At 40.9% G+C, this 21,885-nt stretch overlaps 1 protein-coding gene across 6 annotated transcripts in view; it reads left to right on the top strand.

Annotated features, from left to right (window-relative positions):
• KrT95D (phosphofurin acidic cluster sorting protein KrT95D) overlaps positions 1-21,885 on the top strand; it is a 36,691-nt gene that overhangs the window by 13,110 nt on the left and 1,696 nt on the right. For 3 of the 6 annotated variants that reach the window (XM_036817538.3, XM_036817539.3, XM_070996320.1), the window contains 6 exons: positions 7,026-7,367; positions 7,433-7,680; positions 15,695-16,002; positions 17,945-18,293; positions 19,280-19,405; positions 21,228-21,828. In XM_036817538.3, coding sequence (XP_036673433.3) covers positions 7,026-7,367; positions 7,433-7,680; positions 15,695-16,002; positions 17,945-18,293; positions 19,280-19,405; positions 21,228-21,828 — 1,974 coding nt within the window. Of the gene's footprint in view, positions 1-7,025; positions 7,368-7,432; positions 7,681-14,924; positions 15,231-15,694; positions 16,003-17,944; positions 18,294-19,279; positions 19,406-21,227; positions 21,829-21,885 lie in introns of those variants that run through there. The other 3 variants (XM_036817541.3, XM_036817543.3, XM_036817542.3) reach the window with 3 other exon arrangements.

Here is a 21,885-nt window from a genome sequence, read left to right as displayed (position 1 = left end):
TTCAGGTGTTCAAAGTGGAAAAGCGAAAAGCGAAAAAGGTGTGAAAATAATTACGAACCGCGTTTAGACACATCGACTGCATTCCTCAACGCTGGAATCCAATCGATGTTTACAATATTTATACTAAGAAAGGTCGGGGGGGAATAAAAAAAAAAGTAAGAACTGCCGCGGGCACTTAAACTATTTCTGTTTTATTCTATTTTCCGTGATACCTCTCAATAATTGATAGACCATAAGTTTCGTGTCATATTCGATATGGTTGTGGAGTGAATGAACCGGAGTAACCTTTCCAGCTGCTGGCCTGCAGCGGTTTTCCCCCACATGGGTTAAGGTTTTTTTGGGGTGGTGGTGTTGCACTGGAGGAGCCACACCCACTTTAGCCATATGACGTCGCCTTTGTTGTTGTTTTTATTGCTGTTGCGACTTTGGAGAACGCAATCGTAAAGTGGCATTTAGTTGATAATTGCGGCAAATTACAAACGGTAGTTACATCGATTTTCATACCCTCTCTGGGGTCGGTTAACTACGAAAGGGTTACTGAACTCTCGGTTCTAAACAGATTTAGCAATCATATCATATTTAATTGGATAATAAATACTAAAATGAGCAGACAAACTTAAATTTAGCTAGGGCTATGTGGCCTTAGGCGAAAAATGGAGAACGTACTTCATTCTTATTTAGTTTTATGGATATTATGAATAGATTGTTATATTAGATGAGTTGGGATTAAGTATGGATGCATGGGATTGATAGTATAGGATCTAGAAAGAATGTGTGGAGATAATAATTTATATTAAATATATTTTCGTTAGTAACATTTAGTTCTAACATTTTATGACTCCTACAGTTACAATAGTAAATAATTAGGTAAATAACTATATTTCATTTGCAGGCCGTTGTACTATTTGAATGCATGTCATACTCATTGCTCGAATTCCACACACTCGGTTACTAGAATAGACAACGTTGAGTGCTGTGGCAATTTCTGAAGCTGATTTTGCTTCTCGGGTCTGTCCCCGATAAACATTCCTATTAAACATTCCGAATTCGGTTGCCATTGTTTGGGTTCCGTCCGTTTCCGGGCATTGTCTCGACCAACGGACTGCCAGTCTGTCAATTTGTCATTTAGTCAGATTGTCAGTCATTCAGGGTCTGGGTAATTCTTGAATAAATTAACTATCGTAAGCACCCCGATCGGCCGTCTCTGGTTCCCCAGTGCCATGTGGCAAGTAGTGTTGGCATGCATAAGTAAGGCTCACACTCTCTTCGGGAAAACTTCGGTTAGCAACGACGCATTCGAAATGCAGTTGATCAATAATGCAATGACCCAAGCCGGCGACAGACGGGCGCCAAGTAATGCCTAGGCTGGAAACTTTCGGAGCCCCTTAATTAAACGCCCCCAAGGAGCCAGTGCCCCGCGTCCCCCACTTCGCGCCCACTTCGGGCTCCCACTTCGAACTTCCACTTCGGACTCCCACTTTTGGCCAGCAAACCACCACCTACACATTGGTTTTAACCGGTTTGCCAGTATCGTGCCTTAAATTCATTTAACCAGTGGCTCAAAACCAGACCCTGCGTCCGTGACTCATGCTCGCAATCCTTGCTAAAACTCAACCAAACGACTCCCCAGCGAAATGGAAATGTGAAAAAAGGATGAAAGAAATAATATAAAGGACAGCAAATAAAACACGCTTAAATGAAACCGTAAAAGTTGCCCATAAGTCGCGACAAAATGACATAAACTAGCTTAGATGATTAAAGCTGGGCAGGGGATGGAGTCTGGGTTTGAGTTCTAGAAATACCCTGGAGATATGGGGTGTGTTTTTCTAGGGAATCTCTAATTAATGAGTATCTAAAAGGGGGTCTGCCAGTTTGAGTTAGATATTAGTTATTGGATTATTATATTATTACCTCTTTCTTTCGTAGAATGTATGAAGTAATTTATTTTTCTTAGAAATGGTAATTTGCTTGTATGTCATTACTCATACGCCCCGTTGTACTTATAAGTCTGCTATCAGTCATAGGTAAAACTCATTCGACATGTGGCCCCATGTTGGTTCACCCACTTGTGGTTATAATCGTGTGGCAGCGATTCGCTGATTTGTCGAGCTCTTTCGCAGCTTGACATCTCCGACTGCTGTCCTTGGTCGAGACGACTATCCAGCCAGGTCTCTTTGTCATCGGCTCTATACGGAATGTGGTCAAGTCTTTGTTGTCTACGAAAGACAGACACTTGTCGTCGCTGCAGGAAATGCATAGTGCAATTTGCATACGGCTCTCTGGCGGCAGTTAAGCAATCCAATCCACGAGTCGCCCCCGCCGAGTGACTATCATTGTGAATCATAGCACTCGGTACTCAGTATATGTATATCATCCCGTCATCTCAGGGCCCATTCATATGATGGGTAATAATGGCCACACGCGAATCAACGGAAAAACTTAACAGCGGAAACAAAACTGCAAATTAACATGTTAACAAAATAGCCAGTTACGGCCTGTCTCTCTGTCTGTCTATAAGTCTGCCTATCCGTCCATTTGTCTGGGGTGTTAACAGCCGCCCCACGGCAAACTCACAACTCACAAACAGCTAATCAACGAGAAAGCAAAAATGAAAACGGAAAATAGCTCACCGAGCAAAACATAGGATGAGCGAGGGTGATGAACGCGATCACGCAACCTGGGGCAACGCTTTTGCGCCCAGTGTCGTTTTATTGCCGGAATTGATGTCAAAGGTGCTACTTGCTGATCGCATCGCAGGGAATTGCCGCGTTATATAGAGGGTAGACAGTCCCCTGAAATCTCCGGTGACCGCACGGCATTCTGTAGCACTCGCAATGGTTAATGATATACATTGTTCTACTTGTTTCTCAAAAAGATTATTTTGACGTTTGCATTTTTAAAAGAGCCATATTCCCTGGAATGTGTTCTGTCGCCACACGCACAGTATACCTTCACTTTGATAAGCTAATTTTAGGATTTAATGTTTTTATTATATTTTGTTTTAAGTCAACCATACTTATTTCTCTACCCACGATTTACCGCCACACGCACAGTATACTTAAAACAAGTGAGCCAAGCTAAGCTTTTTTTGTTTCATTTATATCTATTAAGTTTATCTCATATGTTTTTTGTAACATTTTTCCACAAATATGGTCTATAGTGACAATATGGTTGAACTTGCTAAATTGGTTGTTGAAAATAGTACTTTTTATACCCGTTACTCGTAGAGTAAAAGGGTATACTAGATTCGTCGGAAAGTATGTAACAGGCAGAAGGAAGCGTTTCCGACCCCATAAAGTATATATATTCTTGATCAGGATCACTAGCCGAGTCGATCTAGCCATGTCCGTCTGTCCGTCTGTCCGTCTGACCGTCTGTCCGTCTGTCTGTCCGGATGAACGCTGAGATCTCGGAAACTATGAGAGCTAGGCTATTAAAATTTGGCGTACAGATTCCTGAGCTTCTTACGCAGCGCAAGTTTGTTTCAGTAGACTGCCACGCCCACTATAACGCCCACAAACCGCCCAAAACTGTAACTCCTACAGTTTTGATGCTAGACAAAAAATATTAACTGAAATGTATTGTTCTCATCAATACCTATCGATTGACCTAAAAATAAATAAATAAATGCCACGCCCACTCTAACGCCCATAACGCTTAAATCTGTCTACCGCCGGTAGGTGGCGCATTTTAATTTCGCTTTGCTGCTTGCATATCTCCATTTAGCTGAGTAACGGGTATCTGATAGTCGAGGTACTCGACTATAGCGTTCTTCCTTGTTTTTTTTGGAAAAATTACTGAGACAATGAATGGTTAGTCATTCATACACATAAATTCGCATTTCTGGGGCCCCACTCGAAAATGTCAAGCAAAATATTTAGCCTTTATTGAGACTCTGAACCGGCGGAGATCAGTGGGATGTGAGGCCCTCTCTTTCTTCATCTGGAATCTTGCGCCAGTGACACAGTTTCTCTCTCTTTCTGCTGTCTATATCTGTCTCACTCCTCATTTTGATTGAGGCGATTTGTGGACTCAATTTGTTTTTATGTAGCATTTCCATTTCGCTCATGTTGCCATCTTTTATACTTCGCACTAATCAGTTTCAATTTCCATGTTTTTTTTAGCTATTATTTTTGCCATAAAATATGGGTGCAGGAGGCTCTAGTTCCCGCTTATCAAGTACACGACCGCTATCGCGTACTATTTATACGCACAGTTGATGATTAAGTAATTAATACCAGGCTGCTTGTCCAGAGCTTAACGGGGTAATTGGTCTGATTTGCCAATTAAGCCAACTTATTAAGGTGCTTTTTGTGATTTTCCAATGATGATGTAGTTCTGTAGGTTGCTCTATGGAAGATTGGCTTTATACCCTGGATCAGCCAATCAATCCCCCAGGCCATAATTCATATTCATGTCCAGTGTCCGTTGTCCGCTACCTCAATTGGTCATTTATCAAAGCTCCTTTGCAACAAAGAAAACATTGTTCGCGACTTGGGTACGATGAACTGGAAAGAAAAGATTGGATAGTAGGGGGATGACGGTACGGGCGGGCACTCAGGGAGATAAAGACGCGAATAAAAAAAAAAATAAGAAAATGCTTTCCGGCAGCATTCGACGTGTGTCATTCATGAGCACAGTACAAAAAGGTTGAAGAAAGAAAAGAAACCATGACAATCAAAAAACGACAAGCAAGTAATTGTTGAAAACGTAATGCCAAAAATTGTAAGCGGGGCAAAAAGAACCCAACAACTTTAAACCTGAAATCGTAGCTTTGTTTGGCTTCAAATCTTGAACAGTCAATGACATTTCCCCAGACGAAAACAAAAATATCAAATGCAATAAAGCCAAATAAACCCAAAGGCAAAGGAAAAAAATCGAATAATGTAAAGACATCGCGAGAACAAGCGAAACGCGCCCCTCGATTTCTTGTAAACATTTAAAAATACACCCAAGACGAGAACAACAATAAAATGTCAACTTATTTTTAACAAACAATGCGAACATGCCATGCAAGATGTCAAGTGCATGCAAATCAAATTGAAAGGAAGGTATAGGTTTTTTAGGGGTAATGTGGGGGATCCGATACGATCGATGTGCCTGGGGAATAGACAGTCATGACATCGTTAGTCACTCCAAGAATCATTCCTAATGCTGGTCACATTGGGTGATTAGATCTGATATTTCGAGTGATCTACGTGATATGGTTGATGATTTATTTATGACACTTGGGAAGCGATGTCTAAATACGGAAATATATTCGGAAATGTTGGGAGCTATGTACCTAGTACTAATGGGATTTTTATGTTGTTATTAAAAGATTAATGAGGTCTTTAGAATTACCATTCGACTTTTGTAATGACAAAGTTTATTATGTCTTACTGTGACTAATATTAATTTGTCATGTTGCCATTAACTAAATGATGCATAAAGAAATGGAGGTATTATCTTTATTTATATTTTCTTTTTCTTTCAATTGATAAACTTGTGGATTATTTGTAAATCATTTGCGTTTTATTTCTGTAACGCCATAAAAACAAGTCTTTGGAGTCTTGGAATTGCGTGTACTGTCTGTTCGACTTGCCTTATAAAAGCTGTCCTCGTCTTGTCACCCAGTAAACCTCCTCCTTCAGTACCCCTTTGATTCCCCTTTAATGAAATTTGCATGAGGCAACAAAACGAATGTTTTGAATTATTAATTAAGAAATTAATTGCGCGTTGCCGACGACTACGCATCCGAACTTGGCCTGGAATGCGCGGAAAGCGCTTTCATTTTGCAGTAACACAGCTGGAAATTCCATTTAATTAAAACAGCTATGTTTAAGCAGGTATTTTAAATTGAAAATATGAACGCTATTTAAATGAAATAATTTTAAATACTCATCAAGGGCTTTTCAAATTTATTTGATGGGTGGTCAAGGGAATTCAATAAGCGGGTGCCATTGTCTGGCAATCAATGGCTGGGCACAATTTCGACCCGATCCGGACTCCTCCATCAGCTTCTGCCCAATGGGGGCTCCAGTCATTGTCCATTGTCCAGCCTCGACCCGCGAAAGTCGAGTCATCCGGTTGTCTGCTTACTCAGCTCCATTTGCATATCTTTCACACCCCACCAAGCCGGATATCATACACACTACATACTATATCTCGTTGATGATGCACCCGTGCTCCAAGATCACCCAACTCCCCACCCAACTTTTAACCCATCCTTGCTGATTTGACCAGATAGGTGAGCAGTCCCGACAAAAGTTGCTCGATGGTGCGTAATCTCTTTCTCCGCACGGGGGGCATTACGAGGCAGAAATTAATCAGGAAATAAATTATTTATACTCATATACTGGCAAATACAGTCTGGACTTTGTCTTGTGCTGCCAAAAACATTAAAAAAATTATAAACTTTGTGACAGTGCAAAAAGAAAAACGAAAAATGAAATCCAATTTCCTTTATGGCTTAGTTATAAGCGATTATAATGGTCATTACATCTGACTTTGCTCAAAATGTATGTTTGAGAGGGGTTAGGATACAGAGAATTTCCTTTGAAAATCGAATCGCACAAGAGAAAACTTTAATTTTAATGTCTTTCCTCTCCACTTTTCATGCATACATATGTGTTTTCCTCCATTTCCATTTTCATTTGCTTTTATTTCATTTTCCATTATACAACTTTTGTTTTCTACTTGATTGCATTTTACTTTTGATTTTTCTGCTTCGCTTTTCAGGCCTTGCTATGAAAAATCTCTTGGCGTGAAATTGTTTTTTGCTTAGATTTCGATGATCGATTGTTCAGTGCATTGGAAATGCATTTAACGAGGTTTTTCATATTATTTCCTTTTTTGTTTTTGGTCCCCTTTGGTTACATATTTTTTTACTTATTACTTTTGAAGTTCAAATGCCTTGCTTACTCAATCCTTTTAGTAGTATCACTGCAGATTCAATGAGATTATGCTGTAATCAAACTACATTTTCCCCCTTTTACCCTATTGATTTAGTACTAATCCCGGATGTTTTCCCTTCCATTTTCCAGACTCTGTTCGCTGACAATAACACGTCTCTCCATTCTGACCCCGCTTCCTGGTGACACCACCTCGCTGTCGCTGGCCGTGAAGATGCAGAGCTCCAAGAGGACATTGCGCAGCCACGAGATTCCCATCAACGGCTCCGCCCTGACCTCCTCCGCCTCCCTGCAGGGCAACTCCCCCATGTCGGTGGCCGGAGGAGCAGGTGGTGCTGGTGGTGGTGGCGGCACTCCGGGAAGTGCGGTCACCGGAGGCGGCGGACTGGGCGTGGCTGTGCCCTTGACGGAAACCGAGCTGGACTTGCACTTTAGTCTACAGTATCCGCACTTTATCAAGAGAGATGGCAATAGGTGGGTGTGGATTTAAATCAAATATCCTTTGGGCATTATTTCAATATCCCTCTTCTCACCGGCAGACTGGTTATTTTGCTGCAACGCCGCAAGAAATACAAATCACGCACCATTCTGGGCTATAAAACGCTGGCCGAGGGCATCATCCGGATGGATGCGGTGCTCCAGAAATCGATGGACATGATCATCGAGCTCACTGCTTCCGGGAAGAATGGACGACCGGGCACGGTGGTCGCCTGTCTGCGAGCAGAACGCGTCTCTTCCATTCCAGTTGACCATGACAATAAGAACAACAACAGCGTACTGCTGGCAGGTGAGTTTGATATGGATATATATAACTAATATTATTAGTCATCTGGGAAAATGTTCTTCAAAACAAAAGAAAACATGAAATTCCAAGACAATACATAAAAAAGTCCTTGAAACAAACTCTAGTCTCAAATAAGGTATAATATACTATCTTAGAAGATAGTGATATAAGTAATGTTATAATTAAAATCCTGGCTGATAAGCCTGACAATATCCTAATGATATATCTCCCTAAAAAGGAAAAAATGCTCTATCAAAGTATATGATAATAAATAGATAATGTCCTAGAATCAACTCAGGCTCTAGTCTTACGTCCTGTATATTTGGAACTCTGATTCTGATAGTTTCGTTTTTTCCGTCCCATGTATCTTGTCATATGCTTTCTTGCGTATCCATTTCGACGAGCATTCCCTTAACCGCACCGTGCTAAAGAATTTATTGCCAAATCCATAAAACACAAATAAATGGACCCACGAGTCCCAGTCCCGGTCAAGATTAGAGAAGTGCTAATGACGCAAACTGGGCAATTAATGACCCAAGTGGGGATGCGGAGGAGGAGGCAGGAGATTCTGCTCCACTCCATGACGGATGAGTGGCTGTCCCGAGATCAGATGATGCTCCCAATTTGAGCTGATGTTTATGGTAATTGCTTGTGAAACAATCCAAGGGGGATGATGGAGCAGAGTTAGGTGCCTACAACTGACGTCAGCGCACGCATTTCAGTATTCACAATTGAGAATTGAGAATTTTGTGCCATGAGTTTCCCCACGGCTACTCGTGAAAGGCGGCCCCCACATGGCAACAGAAGCCTCATCCATGGCAATCTAATTGAAATTATTTTTCAGCTATTTCTGTTTGACAAGAGAATGGCGTGCGAACCGAAAAGAGCGAGTTCTCCACCGCCTAGAGAGGAAATTCAATTATGAAAATAGCGTTGAGCGAGTGGAAAACTCATTTACCATGCGGTTTCCCATCGGCAACATCTGGTGTAGGGCTTGGCTGGCCCTGCAGGAAAAATAGGGGAAGTGGCCATTTAAGATGAGATGGAAAAGGGCACAGAGTGCTCCTGCTCCTCCTGCGGAAAGTATGTAGTTAAGCTGTTGAGCTGGGTCTTTCTTTAGGGGGATGTAACTGGTATATATATAGAGAGATTTGCAGTGTTCTCACGTCATTCGGCCAGGGCCAAGGTAAAGGTCAACCCCCAAGCTCACCTCTAACCTGGCCAGGCTGATGAAATATGTATGACATGCAAAATTGAATCTTTGCAACGTGATTTTCGTTCAGTCCGAAACTTTTGCAGTTTCTAATGGCAAACTGATCGCTGACATGCGGCTGTCAAACTAGGGCGGATGTGTATTCAAATTGCCTACCCTTTCAAAGGGTTTGACATGTTTAAGGAACACTTTACAATTAGTAAAAGGATTTTCAATAATTTTTTTTTCTAAATTACTAAAATAAGTAATTATAAATACTACATAAAAATACCAAAAAATACTAAAAGTATACTATATTGAGAACAGTGTATTCCCACTTTTGGTTTAATAGTCCCAACTAACTTTCCCTTCCACATGGACTACTGTAAATCAACTCCATTTGCCATAAATCATGCCGTTGTCACTATTCGTTTCGGACACTTTTGGCGCACTCGGGAATTGCCTGGGGATGGGGATGGGATGGGGATATCCCTACTCGTGGCCTGGTGGCCATCAGAAGTTCGCCTCTCCCTGGCCACTTGGCAATGGGCCAGGGCACGAGAATTTGGCTCCCGTGTTCAATCCATTCCGTTGGCAGTGACAGTCAGAAAGCCCCATATATTGAGGGTCAGCACTTGAACCCAAGCTAAATGAACTTGGTTCTACCCAAAAGAAGGAGAAGGGAAAGACGATGGGTTAGGAACATATAGACACAGACAGCTCTGTTAAATTACTTGGGGTCTCGCTTTCTAATTTGCAAAAATGGAATTCAAAAGCAGAAACAGAGAGTAGGGGCATTGCGAGGAAAACCTTTTTGCCTCAACCTCAATTTGGTGTATTGATTTTCTCTTTATGCGGTCCGGCCTCCAAAAACGCTGCTGATGGCATTCTGTTCTTGTTTTGGTTCTTGTTCGGGGAAAATACCAAACTGCACTGGGGGAAAATGGAATTATCTGGGAATTATCAAGGTATAATATTCAGTTCCAAGTATTTAGTAGGAAATGCAACTTGTTATATCAACTTCAGATAATTTTAACATAAGGTTCCTTTTTTTTTTATCACATCTACCCTGATTCACTGTTGTATATAATCGAATTTGGAACCATCTTGATTACAATATGGAAGTAATAGAATATTTTTTTCGTGTGTGAGGTGGGTGTGCGCCTGATTGCCGCTGGGCTGGTTTGCTGCTTGTTGAATGTGCCTCGACCGGCGCACCTCGCACCTCGCAGCTCGTTCACCCACCCACCCAGTCAGACCCACCCACTCCAAATTCCAATCCTCGTCCATGCCCGCAGGTGCCAGGCCGAGTCGGGCACCATTAGCAGTCGGACGCTCCTTCAGCGAACATCCCAGAGCAGCGGAACTTGTTTGTGGGTTATGGGTTTTTAAGCGGGCTGTTTGGGATGATGAATTTTCCATGGCCACCATAATGGGCTTAAACTAGGCGGGGAAAAGGGGGTTGTAAACGCAGAGAACAGAAAAACCCTGAGCAAATTGGTAACACAGTACCCTAGTTTCCGAAAATTTCAAAGGACTAAATGGAAGCGTTTAAATGAATATGTATGTGTACTACTGGTTAAGTACACATAAATGTTTTATGAGTGTTTTAATCGGAGTGTTCGGTTCATTTATTTTTCATGGGGAATAACCTTTGGGGGAGATAGTTTAAACAGCTCGTCAAAACCATTATAAAATCGAAGGAATAAAAAATAAGAATAATATCTTATGTTTAAAACCATACCAGTTTTAAATGGTTTAAAAGATAATAAAAAAAATTTATTTGCATCTGAAGTGTTGGTTTGGAATGTGCTATTTGTATTTTTAATCATTTTCCGGTAGCAGCTTATCTTAATTCTCTGGTTCGCTTGTTTATCTCCTTTTGCCTTATGAAATCCATAAATAACTTTCAAGAGCCACAGTAAATCAATCAAAAAACTTGTGATTTTTGCCCATCTGAGTCCCTATTCCTTCGATTAAGGTCTTATAATTTATGTAGAGGATATGACTTAGCCTGCGGCTGCTACATCCCCGTCTTCATCGGATTCTCGTTCTTATGAAGCTTCTGCTGATGACAGCTCCGACAGCTTTTTTTCTGTTTTCTTTTTTTGCTGTTGCCACAACGACAGGAATTAAGTCATTTGTCCTTGAGTGCCAGAGATAAACGTTGTGCAGAAGTGACATGGATGGAGGGGGGCCAGGAGGACTTCAACGAAGGGTGATAGGGAGGCTGTTTTGCGCCTCTAATGACCGTACGGCCACCCCTATATATAGTGTACTATCATCTACCTACCACCCTGCATACTGCTTTTTGCGCACCCCAACCATTGAGTGGTTAATGGCGAAATGCGTAAATTATGTCGAGAGTATCCACATTGTTCACTTCCACGCTGCTGCTGCTGTTGCTTTTTCCTCCTCTTGTTATCATCCCGCCTTCTCAGCCCACCTCCACCCACTTTCCCGCCCCATTGGCTGTCATCTAATGACAAGATTCGTGTGCTGGCCAAGGTCAAACCAATGTATTGCCTTTTTGTGCCAGTTTTATATTCCTCTTGGCTTGTTTACCCGGCTCTTGATTCTTGGTTCAAGGGTGTATTGTGTTTTTGCAATAACACATTTAGTTTAATATTTTCAGCTGACCTAGCTTATGATCAGGAATTATATATATTTCATTTTAGAAATATCTCGAAAAAATATTACCAGATAATAACAGGGGTTCTTCTAAATTATATTAATACAATATGATTAAATTCTTTATAACATGCATTATTTTATAATAAACTACAAGAGATTGTATCTAAAAGTAGGAAAATGGTTCCGAATTGAATTCTTTTAATGTCTAGCTGTCCAGATACCTTCTGCCAGTAGTCTAATTATTACTACTATACCATTTAATATTTCATTATATGGTATGTTACAAAACGAAGTAACAAGTAGTCGAAAAATGGTTTTGAATTGAATTCAATTTTTTTTGTGTCTGTTGTTGTGGTTTATCCGAACTCCCGCATGGATATAGAGAGCACAGACACTAAATCAATGTCGCTCGTCGCTTTTCAGTACGGTTTTCATTACTCATACGCAGCGTGGCACCGACAGAGCGTGGGATGAATATACGTTGTGGCGGTGTTCGGGGGGTGAAAATGGGTTCTGGGAATGGGAATCCCAATCCCAATGGTGTGGATAGGTGGCAAGGAGGCTGAGGAGAACTGTGCTGAATCGGGGGCTTTGCCCATGACACATCTTCCATAGCTTTCGGCAACACTTTGTCTGCCATTATCGTTTCTCTCTCTCTGGGCCTTTGTTTACTTGTTGTTAGCCTAGCTCCTATGTGGAAAACACTTTTCGTGGAAATTCCTTGGACCAAAGTGTATGTGCGTTACATTCACTTGCCTTCCAGGAAACGCAGTCCAAGTCCCCAGACAGGGAAAAGGTCATTAAAGTGTTTAAGAATTGCATGCAATTATAAAGGAATAGAAACTGAAAGAATGGAAAACAGGAAAACAATGCCAGGGAGACGTCATTAAGTTGTCTGCGTAATTGCAACAACGAAGACAAACAAAATAATTGCCCACAAGTAGGAAACTTCTATTTTCTTAGCTTTTTCTCTTTTTTTTCTTTTCATTTTTTGTAAAGTTAACCAACACGCAAAGGGGGCAAAAGATAAATATGGGGGCCCGGAATAATAGTCAATAAGCTGGAATGCAGCTTCTGCTTTGGTCCAATTAATCATCGCTGCCAGCAGCAGTTTTTCCCAGCCACTCTATTTTCCTGTCTTATTCCTCGTTTACCTTGCTGTGCCCGCTTTGCAATCATTCTCTGTACTTATCACTTAACGGCTTTGAGGCTGTCAAAAGTTACACTTAACCGGAGTTTGCTCCGCACCCACACTTACACTTACACTTACACCCACTTCCACAGACCGGAGAATTGTGTAGCTCATCCACTAGCACCGCCCAGCACGCGATAGATACCCAGATATGTGCGAGGAACTCGGAGACGTACCGCCAACACCCACAAGTCCCACAACACCCACTTTTACCCCCCTTCTCTCTCGGTTTCCTCGCAGACAACAGGCTACAGAAACCGGCCGGTGAATAGCTTTGGCTAAATGATAACGACAGCACAACATGCGAGCAAATAAACAAACAAAACAAGTAGCAGCGGTACAGTGGAGAGCCTCGAATATTCAAATACCTCTTGAAAATATCTATAAATTTCTATTTCATAACAAAATATCACTAAATAATAAGTTCCGGTAAATACGTCCCTCTTTTTATTACCAAAGAACCCAATATCTTTATGTCATAGATGACTAATTAGAAAACCGTCTCCACCTTTCTGTTGGTATCCAACCGTAATAAAGTTTAGCATATTTTTAGATAAGATTTTACTTAGAAAACAGGCTTGACTAATAGAAGTGTGATACTTTTAAAAACAGGAAGGACTTAATTATTATTGATTACCAAGAAAAAAAATTGATAAGCGTTGATATCTAAGAACTATTTTTAGAAAATTTATATTTTTTTGGCTTTTAACAACATTTCTTTTATCTCATACCCTTGAGATCTTGGAGTACTGGGTATAAAAACAGATGAGAATCGTAATTGAAATGGACTGAAAACGGGAGTGTAAGTGGTAGCCGGTTTTCGAAAATGAAGTGGAAACGGTATGGTATGGGAGTGGGAATGATATTCGGAATGGGAATGGGAATCGGAGTGCAACAAGTGACATCAGAAGGCGATGACACAAATCTTATCGCAAACAATGTGTCGTCCGATATGAGCGAGTGTGTGAAAAGCTCTCTATAATTCTTGAAACAAACTAGTTCACACGATCAAAAAACATGCTCCATAATTCCAAAATCTAGATCAACAGGAACTGCTGAGTAAATTTACAGCAGTAGAACTCTTGGTACAATGTGTACTAAAGTGGATAAAATTATTACCCAAGTATTTTATATTCAACGAACGTATTTCTGAAAGTTATTTTCGCGGAAACTAAAATTTATCTCAATTTTGGAGTTTATAAAAATTTCAAATCAAAGAGATTTCACTTGAAAACTTTTATTTTTATATTACATTTTCACACTAGATCATTACGAACCAAGTTCCCAAAATTAATAGAATACCGATTCAATCCCCAATATACACATAATTGATAAATTGATTGAGTGGGGTGGCTCCCGATTCCCATTTGGGAGGCCCTTCTCGGTTATTTCCACTTCACGTCTATTTCCTACCTAAACTTTTAGTTCAATTGCCCGAATCGAAGCGTAAAAATATCTTTAATGAGCGTTTCCCATGCATTGAGCTTTTGACACTTGTTTAGTTATATCGAACAACGACCCACATATAGATAAGCCCACGTGTGTCGGCGTGTGTGTTCAGATATAATGGAATATATCGAAGCGCACGTTTGTTTGTCCCCCAATTGCTCATATTGATTTGAGTAATTTCTCTCGGTGCGCGAGTAGCTCATCTCTCTTTGCTCACAGGTGTTTTGTTGTTGTAAGCGCCCACTCTCTCCCCACTCTCATTGCACCAGTGCTGCGGGGAGCGCAAAGTAAAAATAGCTAGATTTAAATATATAATGGTCTGTGATTATAACTTAGTGCTTTCACTTATGTTATTTACAACCAAGTACCAAATTTTACTCAGCATATCGTGAACAGCAATTTTCAAATGCTCTACTTATGAGAATTTGTATTCTCACTTTCGAGAAAAATGTTCTTAAAGTAAAAACGAAATTGCTCTCCAACTTGTTTTCTGAGAATGTGCGATCGAGAATACAATTTTACCGATTAGAGATCCAATTTGTGATCGAGAGAATGTTTTTTTTTTTCTGCGTAATTTTGTTTTGTTAGACTACGATGTACCTCTTTTTCATCGTGTATTATATATAAAGAGCACCATATACTTAGCCTTAAAAGAGCTAAAGGGGCAGCACCGAACCCCACTCTCCCTCTCCCTCTTCCGCGCTCTCTTTCACTCATCGCAAGTGCACAAAACGTGTGGAGCTTCGAGCAATTCATTCATTTCACTGACAAGCGCTCGGCGGTTCACACACTCGGCACTCGAAGTAGAGAAAGAAGCGGCGGAAAGAAAGCTAAATAATAATAATAATAATAATAACAATAATACGGGAGATGAACAGATAAATCGGGCGTAGTTAAAAACAAACCAAAGCAACAGCAACCGCTAAAAAGACAGTCAACCGTGCTATCTGTGATTTATTTACAAAAAAACTACGAAAAAACGGTGTTCTTTTGGTTTAATCTTTAAATTGATGAAAAACGCAGTTAACTGTAGAAAGGTAGTGAAATATTTACCATTTACCAAGGCACTGAAATTTTATCGAAAAGGTTAATAAAATATTATAAGTCTTAAATATATCTTACCTCACCTTTTGTTATAGTAAACCACTCGGTTTAATGTGAAAATAATTGTATATTTGGGATCGTATAATGCGTTCAGCTTAATCTGTTCAAATAGTAAAAAGTACAAACCCCAAAAAATAAAAGTATTCTTTGTTATCCAACTGTTTAAACAACGTGATACAATTGTACTCAAAAATATCAGTTACTGAATACAATACATCAATATAAATAAGATGAGTGTATAAGAATAATTAAAAACAAAATAGGTTTTTAACGGTTCAAGCACTTAAGCCAAAAAAAAAAACCTGCCATAAACCGAAACAGTTTATAACAACGCAAAAGGCAGATGTGCCTCTTCGAACGTTTATCTTAGTTTTATTCCGAGATACGAGTTTGCCATTACTTATCCGAAATATACTTATTATATATGTGTTAATCTGGTTCCGCAGATCGCGTTGCTGAGTATTCCGACGAGGACGAGGAGGCCGAGTTCAGTTCGGGCGAATTCAACGACGAGGCCAACGAACTGGGTCTGATCCGGGGCTACGATCCCAAGGATCCGCGGGACTACAACCATCCGGCCAAGCATGATATGCGCAAGTATCGCAACAAGTTGCAGCGCTCCGGAATCGAGGATTGCGCCCTAGTCGGTCACCATACCGGCAGCATCCAGCACCATCATCCCGGCGTGGTCGTCGATAGCGACAGTGAGTTCGAGATGAAGGACAAGAGCTCGTCGCGGGCCAAGTTTAGCCGGGTGAGTCAAGCCAAATCTCGTGTAATCCCGCCCAGCTGTTTCGCACGCGCACCCAAAAAAAAGAAAGAAAAAAAAGAATTATCTCTTACCCAAAAGTATATTTTCATTACCGCTCGATATATAATGGCGTGGCAACACGTCAGCAGTCAGGAGGGGTCTTCTATTTGGGGGCTCTAAAATTCATTATGCAAAGTGAATAAATATCACTTAGTAGGTAGCTATCTATATAGATTACAAGCACCCATTCGCACATACCCATATGGGAAATAAAGAGGGGCAGAAGAGCTAAAAATGCAAAATAGAAAGGGGAAAATTGTTGTTTTGTTTTTTAGCCCTTTTAATCAGAGGCCAAATGCAAAGTTAGATAAAAGGTTTGTGGTATAATCATTTAAATATTCACTAAATTCCTTTAAAATAAATGCTAGATATACCTATAATTTTAATGGAACTAGGTATTAATTACTTTCCACTACAGAATGCGATTTCCTTTACTCTTACCTTGCCTTTTAAGGAACTCGCCCAGCCCACTCTATTCATCGAACTATGCTTAGCCTTGTCTTACATTGTTAGTACTTTGTGAATACCTCCTCATTCTTGTTAAGGCATTTGCCAATTGCGAAATATTGTCAGTTCCTTGCTGCTAACCCAGATCCGCGGGCAGATACGAGATACATAGAGTGAATCAAACAAAGACCACCCAACCGGCGGGCAAATCAAATGAAATATGTATCAAAAATGTATCCCTATAGTATATAGAATAGAGTGCACCTATGTGTATATATATATACTTATGTTCGAGCATGCCCCAAACGGGGTGGCCAAGAATTTCTGTGGCAAATAGTTGACAATTGTTGGGGCGGCGGCCTTGGCGTGTCGCTTACTCGACTCAATTTGCTTGGATTCGCCCGGTGGCATACTTTCGAACCTATGGCTATATCTCAGGGCTATATCGGGGCCGTGGATTGACAGACTAGACGGTGTGTGGGTTGCGATCTGAATATAGAACCCACAGAATTTCCGCGTGACAATGGATTGAAGTTTGGACTAGGTCAAGGTCCAGGAAATGTTATCAATTTGGGTAAAAATAACAGATCATTTGAATGAATATCCATAAAAACCACATTACCATATTATAATTGTTTTACAATTTCCTGCTAAAGCCCACCTTCTGTCTGCCTTTCCTGGCCCCATTATAATTTTAAAATCCATGCTTTATTTATGGGGTTTTTGCCTTGAAAGTATGAGTACTAATCACAACAGAGACAATTTTCTTAAGCTGCAGCTTAAATATTTAAACAGCGACAGGCTTTGGGCCAATTATGGACTTTTGCCTCGTCCTCGCTGCCATTTCACCTCACTCTCTTCCCTGTTCCCTCCTTATAACGCACCTGGCCAACATCCGTAGCACAGGTGTAAAATTAGCCTGCGGCTTTTATTGTCATGGCTTCTGCCGTTTTTTTTTTGTTGTCGCTAGCTTTTTATCGCAGGATCATTTAAAATGCCTGCTGTAGATAAAAACACGCCTAATGACAGGAAAGAAAAATAAAACAAACAAAAAGCTACCGATTAGAGTGGGGCAATTAAAAAAGTACGATGCATATATTTTAACAGTCATCCAGTCATCATCACATTCGCAGTCCTTGAGATTTTGTTTAATGGCCTATAAGCAGGTTTGGATTTAGCCAGGGGCAATTAAGTGGTATTAATAGGGGAATATTTCCTTTATATTTAAAAGACCATACAATCAAGATCTTACAGATATAATTTCCTGTTGATCTAGTTTTTAGGTCAAATGTGAACTTTATTGGAAAGCTTTACGCTCTTAAAATCATAAAAAAGTTAGAACTCTTCAGTTTAATTACTTTCATCCATAAAAAGTTAAGATGTTGATGTAATATATAGTAACTTTTATAATAATAACACTTTTTTCTAACGATTTCAGACGATTTCGCTGCAGCAGCGCAATTTCAAGCAGAAGATCGTGGCGCTTTTGAAGCGATTCAAGGTGAGCGAGGAGCTGGAGGGCGAGTCTGGTCACCGGGGAACGGCTGCTCTGCGCGGAGAACGCGATCTGGATGCACTCTTCCAGGAACTGGAGTCCCTGTCCTGCTGCGAGGGCGACGACTCGGGTCCGGACATGGACAGCATATCGGTGGGATCGACGCCGAAGCCATCGCTGCGTCCCTTCTTCACCAACTCGCGGATAATGCTGCACGATAATATCACCGGAAACGGCGGAGATCTGAATCAGTTGTTGGGCGGCGGTTCGGGACCCGGAATCGGAACTGCTGGTGAGTGCGGATGCAGGACTTTCTCTATGGCGGGCTAATGGGATTTGCATTTTTTTTGTTGATGTGCTATATTAACTGGAGTTTTGACTAAACGACTTTTGCTCTATGAATTATGTTTGGCTTTGCGTTGCGTTGCGTATGAGTTTGTGGGCGTTGCGTTGAGTTTGCCTTACGTTATTATTATTAAATAATACTTAATACACAAATTTCCAGCTTTTTTGGTATTTAAATTGTAATTCTATAGAATTAAATTGAAGTAAATATCTTTTGGGGTTCGTTCATCTTCTAGGAATTTTCCCTTGAAGCAATTTATAAAAAAATGCAGATTTAATATATACAACATATATTGCATTTTCCAGGAATATTAATTCCCTAGAGATAATAAATACAGTAATTTCCCGGAAATGTGTGCCTTTTTTTTGGTTATTTCATATTGCCGGTTTTATTTTTGTTCATTTATTTTGTTGTTATTGCTGTCTGCTTGTCCGCTTGTCGGCGATTTCCATTGTCAACAGTTTGGGTCAAGGTTAAAAAACACGAAAAATAAAGAAAAGTTGCGGAAAGGAAAGTCACACACACACAGAAACGCATACACAACACAGCATACCGCCACCCACTCACACACACAGTTGAAAAGGACAAATTGTTCCGCCTGGAAAATGGAGGCGTGGCAGAGGGACAGAGATGGATATAGTTAATTGTCCTGTTGACCGCTACTGTCATTGCCGCCCACTGAATCAAGTGGGCGTGGCCTTGAACATTTTTCCGACGAAACTGCAGAGCAACCTTAACTTGTTTTTTTGTAGCTTTTGCTGAACTAACTAACTTTCAACTGTGTTCCATAGATGTAAGTCAAGTATTTTCGAACCCAACAGGCTTAGCTTAATTATACTTAATTATACTATACTAAACAACAAATCCAAAACAAACAAAAACAAACAAACAGAAGATACATTTTGCATGGCTTGAACAAATCTCTCTTGCAGGCAACTCTGAGCGCCGATCATCGGATAAGAGCGACCAATTGACCAATTCATCTTACAATCTTGAAAATAACAAAAACCAAAAATGCATTCATTTAACAAACAATAACAATTCGGCAACAACACCAGGTCTGTGTAAATTACAGCAAAATCAAATACAAAATAAAAATAAAGAAAATACCCCAAATATACCCCCGCATCAAAATTATAGAAATACTACACACTTCTCGCATACCACACAACCTATATACCACCGAAATGAGACCACAAACAGTTGTGTGTATCCCAATGAATTCCTATAGCATACTGCAATCTGTGTCCAGTTTGTATATAAATAATATCAGTCCATCCAATCAGATATATTATCCATTCAGATATGCCCGAAAATGTCCTTTTTAAGGGGTCTACGCCATCCTGAAAATATTATGAAATGAGATAACTGTTAATACATGATCTTAAAAAATATATTACGATTTCCTTTAGTCTTCACAGAATAAATCTTTACGTGAGCTTTTGTCTTTTCTATGGATTATACGTATCTAAAATTTAATGCTGTTTTCATATAATTCCTTCCAAAGTTTTTGTGGATATAGGAAATTTCCAGCGTTTCTGTTTGTTTTGTAAATATATTTTGGTTCTTTTTCATAAGAATGAAGTAATTAGCAGGTTTGAAGGCAGCCTTTTTAATATTTCAAGGAGGCGTAACCCCAATTTTCTTGACTTGCTCCACACACTCACGCACAGCCCACACACGCATACAGTTACACAGCCACACACTGCCACAAGTACACTGGAAATGTAAATGTATGCCTTGTTCGTACTTTTGTGTTGTTGCACCACATCGCTCTGCACCATCACCTTTGCATGCCACAAAAAAACGGGGTGTGATGATTACGGGGAATCTTTGATTTGTGCGTCAATACCATTGATCGTTTGTTTTTAGTACCTATAGTTGAGGTGCATGTTTGTGGGGTCTTAAAATAAACATCCATCTCCCCTCCCCTTGCCCCATGCCCCATGCCCCCAAAAAAGGAAGCCAACTTCCTCAACATGTGTGGAATTGTGTGTGAGTCTGCGTGGCATGACAATTGAACCTTCGACGCACTTGAGGCGGTTTTCCAATTAGCCAAGGCATAGACGTCAGACCCTTGAAAACAACACCCTTAATCACAGCTAGACCCGCCCTCTTTCCCTTGATGAAGTCTTGAACTTGTTTGCTTCCCCCATTTCTTTTTTTTTCCATTTTCCCCCTTTTTTCTTTCACTTTCACTTTATTTACGTGTCGTGTGTTTTTTGATTAATCGGCGTATGGCTTTGAAAATTCAAGCACGACGAGCCGGAAATTTCTGCCTCAGAAAAAATATGGCCACTTCCCCCTTTTTAACACAACTTTTGGGCCCAACCACCCCCTTTCATGGTCATAAAATAAAGAAAGCTTTAATTATATTTTCGGCCCGCGTTTTTATTATTTATTTATATGGGCTCCTTGGACTGGGTAACTCTTCGCAGGGGCGTTCTATTTAGGGACCTACTATTTGTGGCCGCCATTCTGTCTCACGATTCTGTTTATCTTGTCTTGTTTGGTCTCCGCATGTCTCGTGCCCCCAGTTTCACACCGTCCCTCGTCACTAGACCCCTTCCTCCACCTGGGGTCAACATAATGGTCGTTGATTTTGAAAAATGTGAAAGAAGAACAAGGCTTTTTAAAATGAATAGTTCAAAGCAGTAATATGAGTAAAAACATAAAGAATTCGCGTTTAGAATATATAAGACTATGATGGAATAGTTTCAAAGCAGTAATACGAGTAAAAACATAAAGAATTCGCGTTTTAAACATGGTTCTTCTGCACATTTTTCAATAGACCACCAATGTGAATGCCCCTTTCTTGACCTAGATTTACCCATAAACATGTTTTTAACCTACTCCTTTTCTCTCTTTTGCTCCTCTCAGATCGCGGAGGTAACGACAGCTCCGGCAACGAGGGCAATGCTGGCTACACGGATGGCCAGAATTCCGATCCGCAGAACAGTCCGCCCAGGGACAAGGACTACATGCGCCTGCAGCAGATGCAGCAGCAGCAGTTGACCCCAGTGAGCTCGGTGGCCGCCAGTCTGGGAAGCGGTAGCGTGGTAACGCCCGCTCAGACGGAGAAGCGATCCCGGTTGTTCCGAACTTCCAGCAATACTCCAGGCATCACAGCAAGTGGAGGCAACAGTGCCAGTGCCATTAGCGCCTCGGGAGGCGGCAAAAGGAAGCACACCTTGAGCCTGAGCGCCGAGCCGAGATCCATGCTGGAGACTTGCCTCTCGCCAACCAATGTGGAGCCACGCAAGCTGCTGCTCGACCAGCTGAGTCGCGTGTTTGCCGGCGAGGACAGCTCCATTCCCGAGGTGGTGACCATCATCAGTCCGCCGGAGGCGTTGGGCGGCAGTGCTTTACTGGCCAAATTGGTCACGCTCTTTGCCAACTCCTTCAAGCCGGCCTTCGTGCCGCAAAACACGGCCGAGGTCAAGGCGGTGCTGCAGGCGCTCATGGCCAAGATCCAGAAGTAGTAAGTGCTCCTCTATTATCGGATCTGAATAGTTAATTCATTTTATTTCCTCCCCCT

The sequence above is a fragment of the Drosophila suzukii genome, chromosome 3, assembly GCF_043229965.1.
Source record: "Drosophila suzukii chromosome 3, CBGP_Dsuzu_IsoJpt1.0, whole genome shotgun sequence".
Lineage (NCBI taxonomy): Eukaryota > Metazoa > Arthropoda > Insecta > Diptera > Drosophilidae > Drosophila > Drosophila suzukii.
Note: the sequence above shows the minus strand (reverse complement) of the source record. Positions and strands in the feature narration are given on the sequence as shown.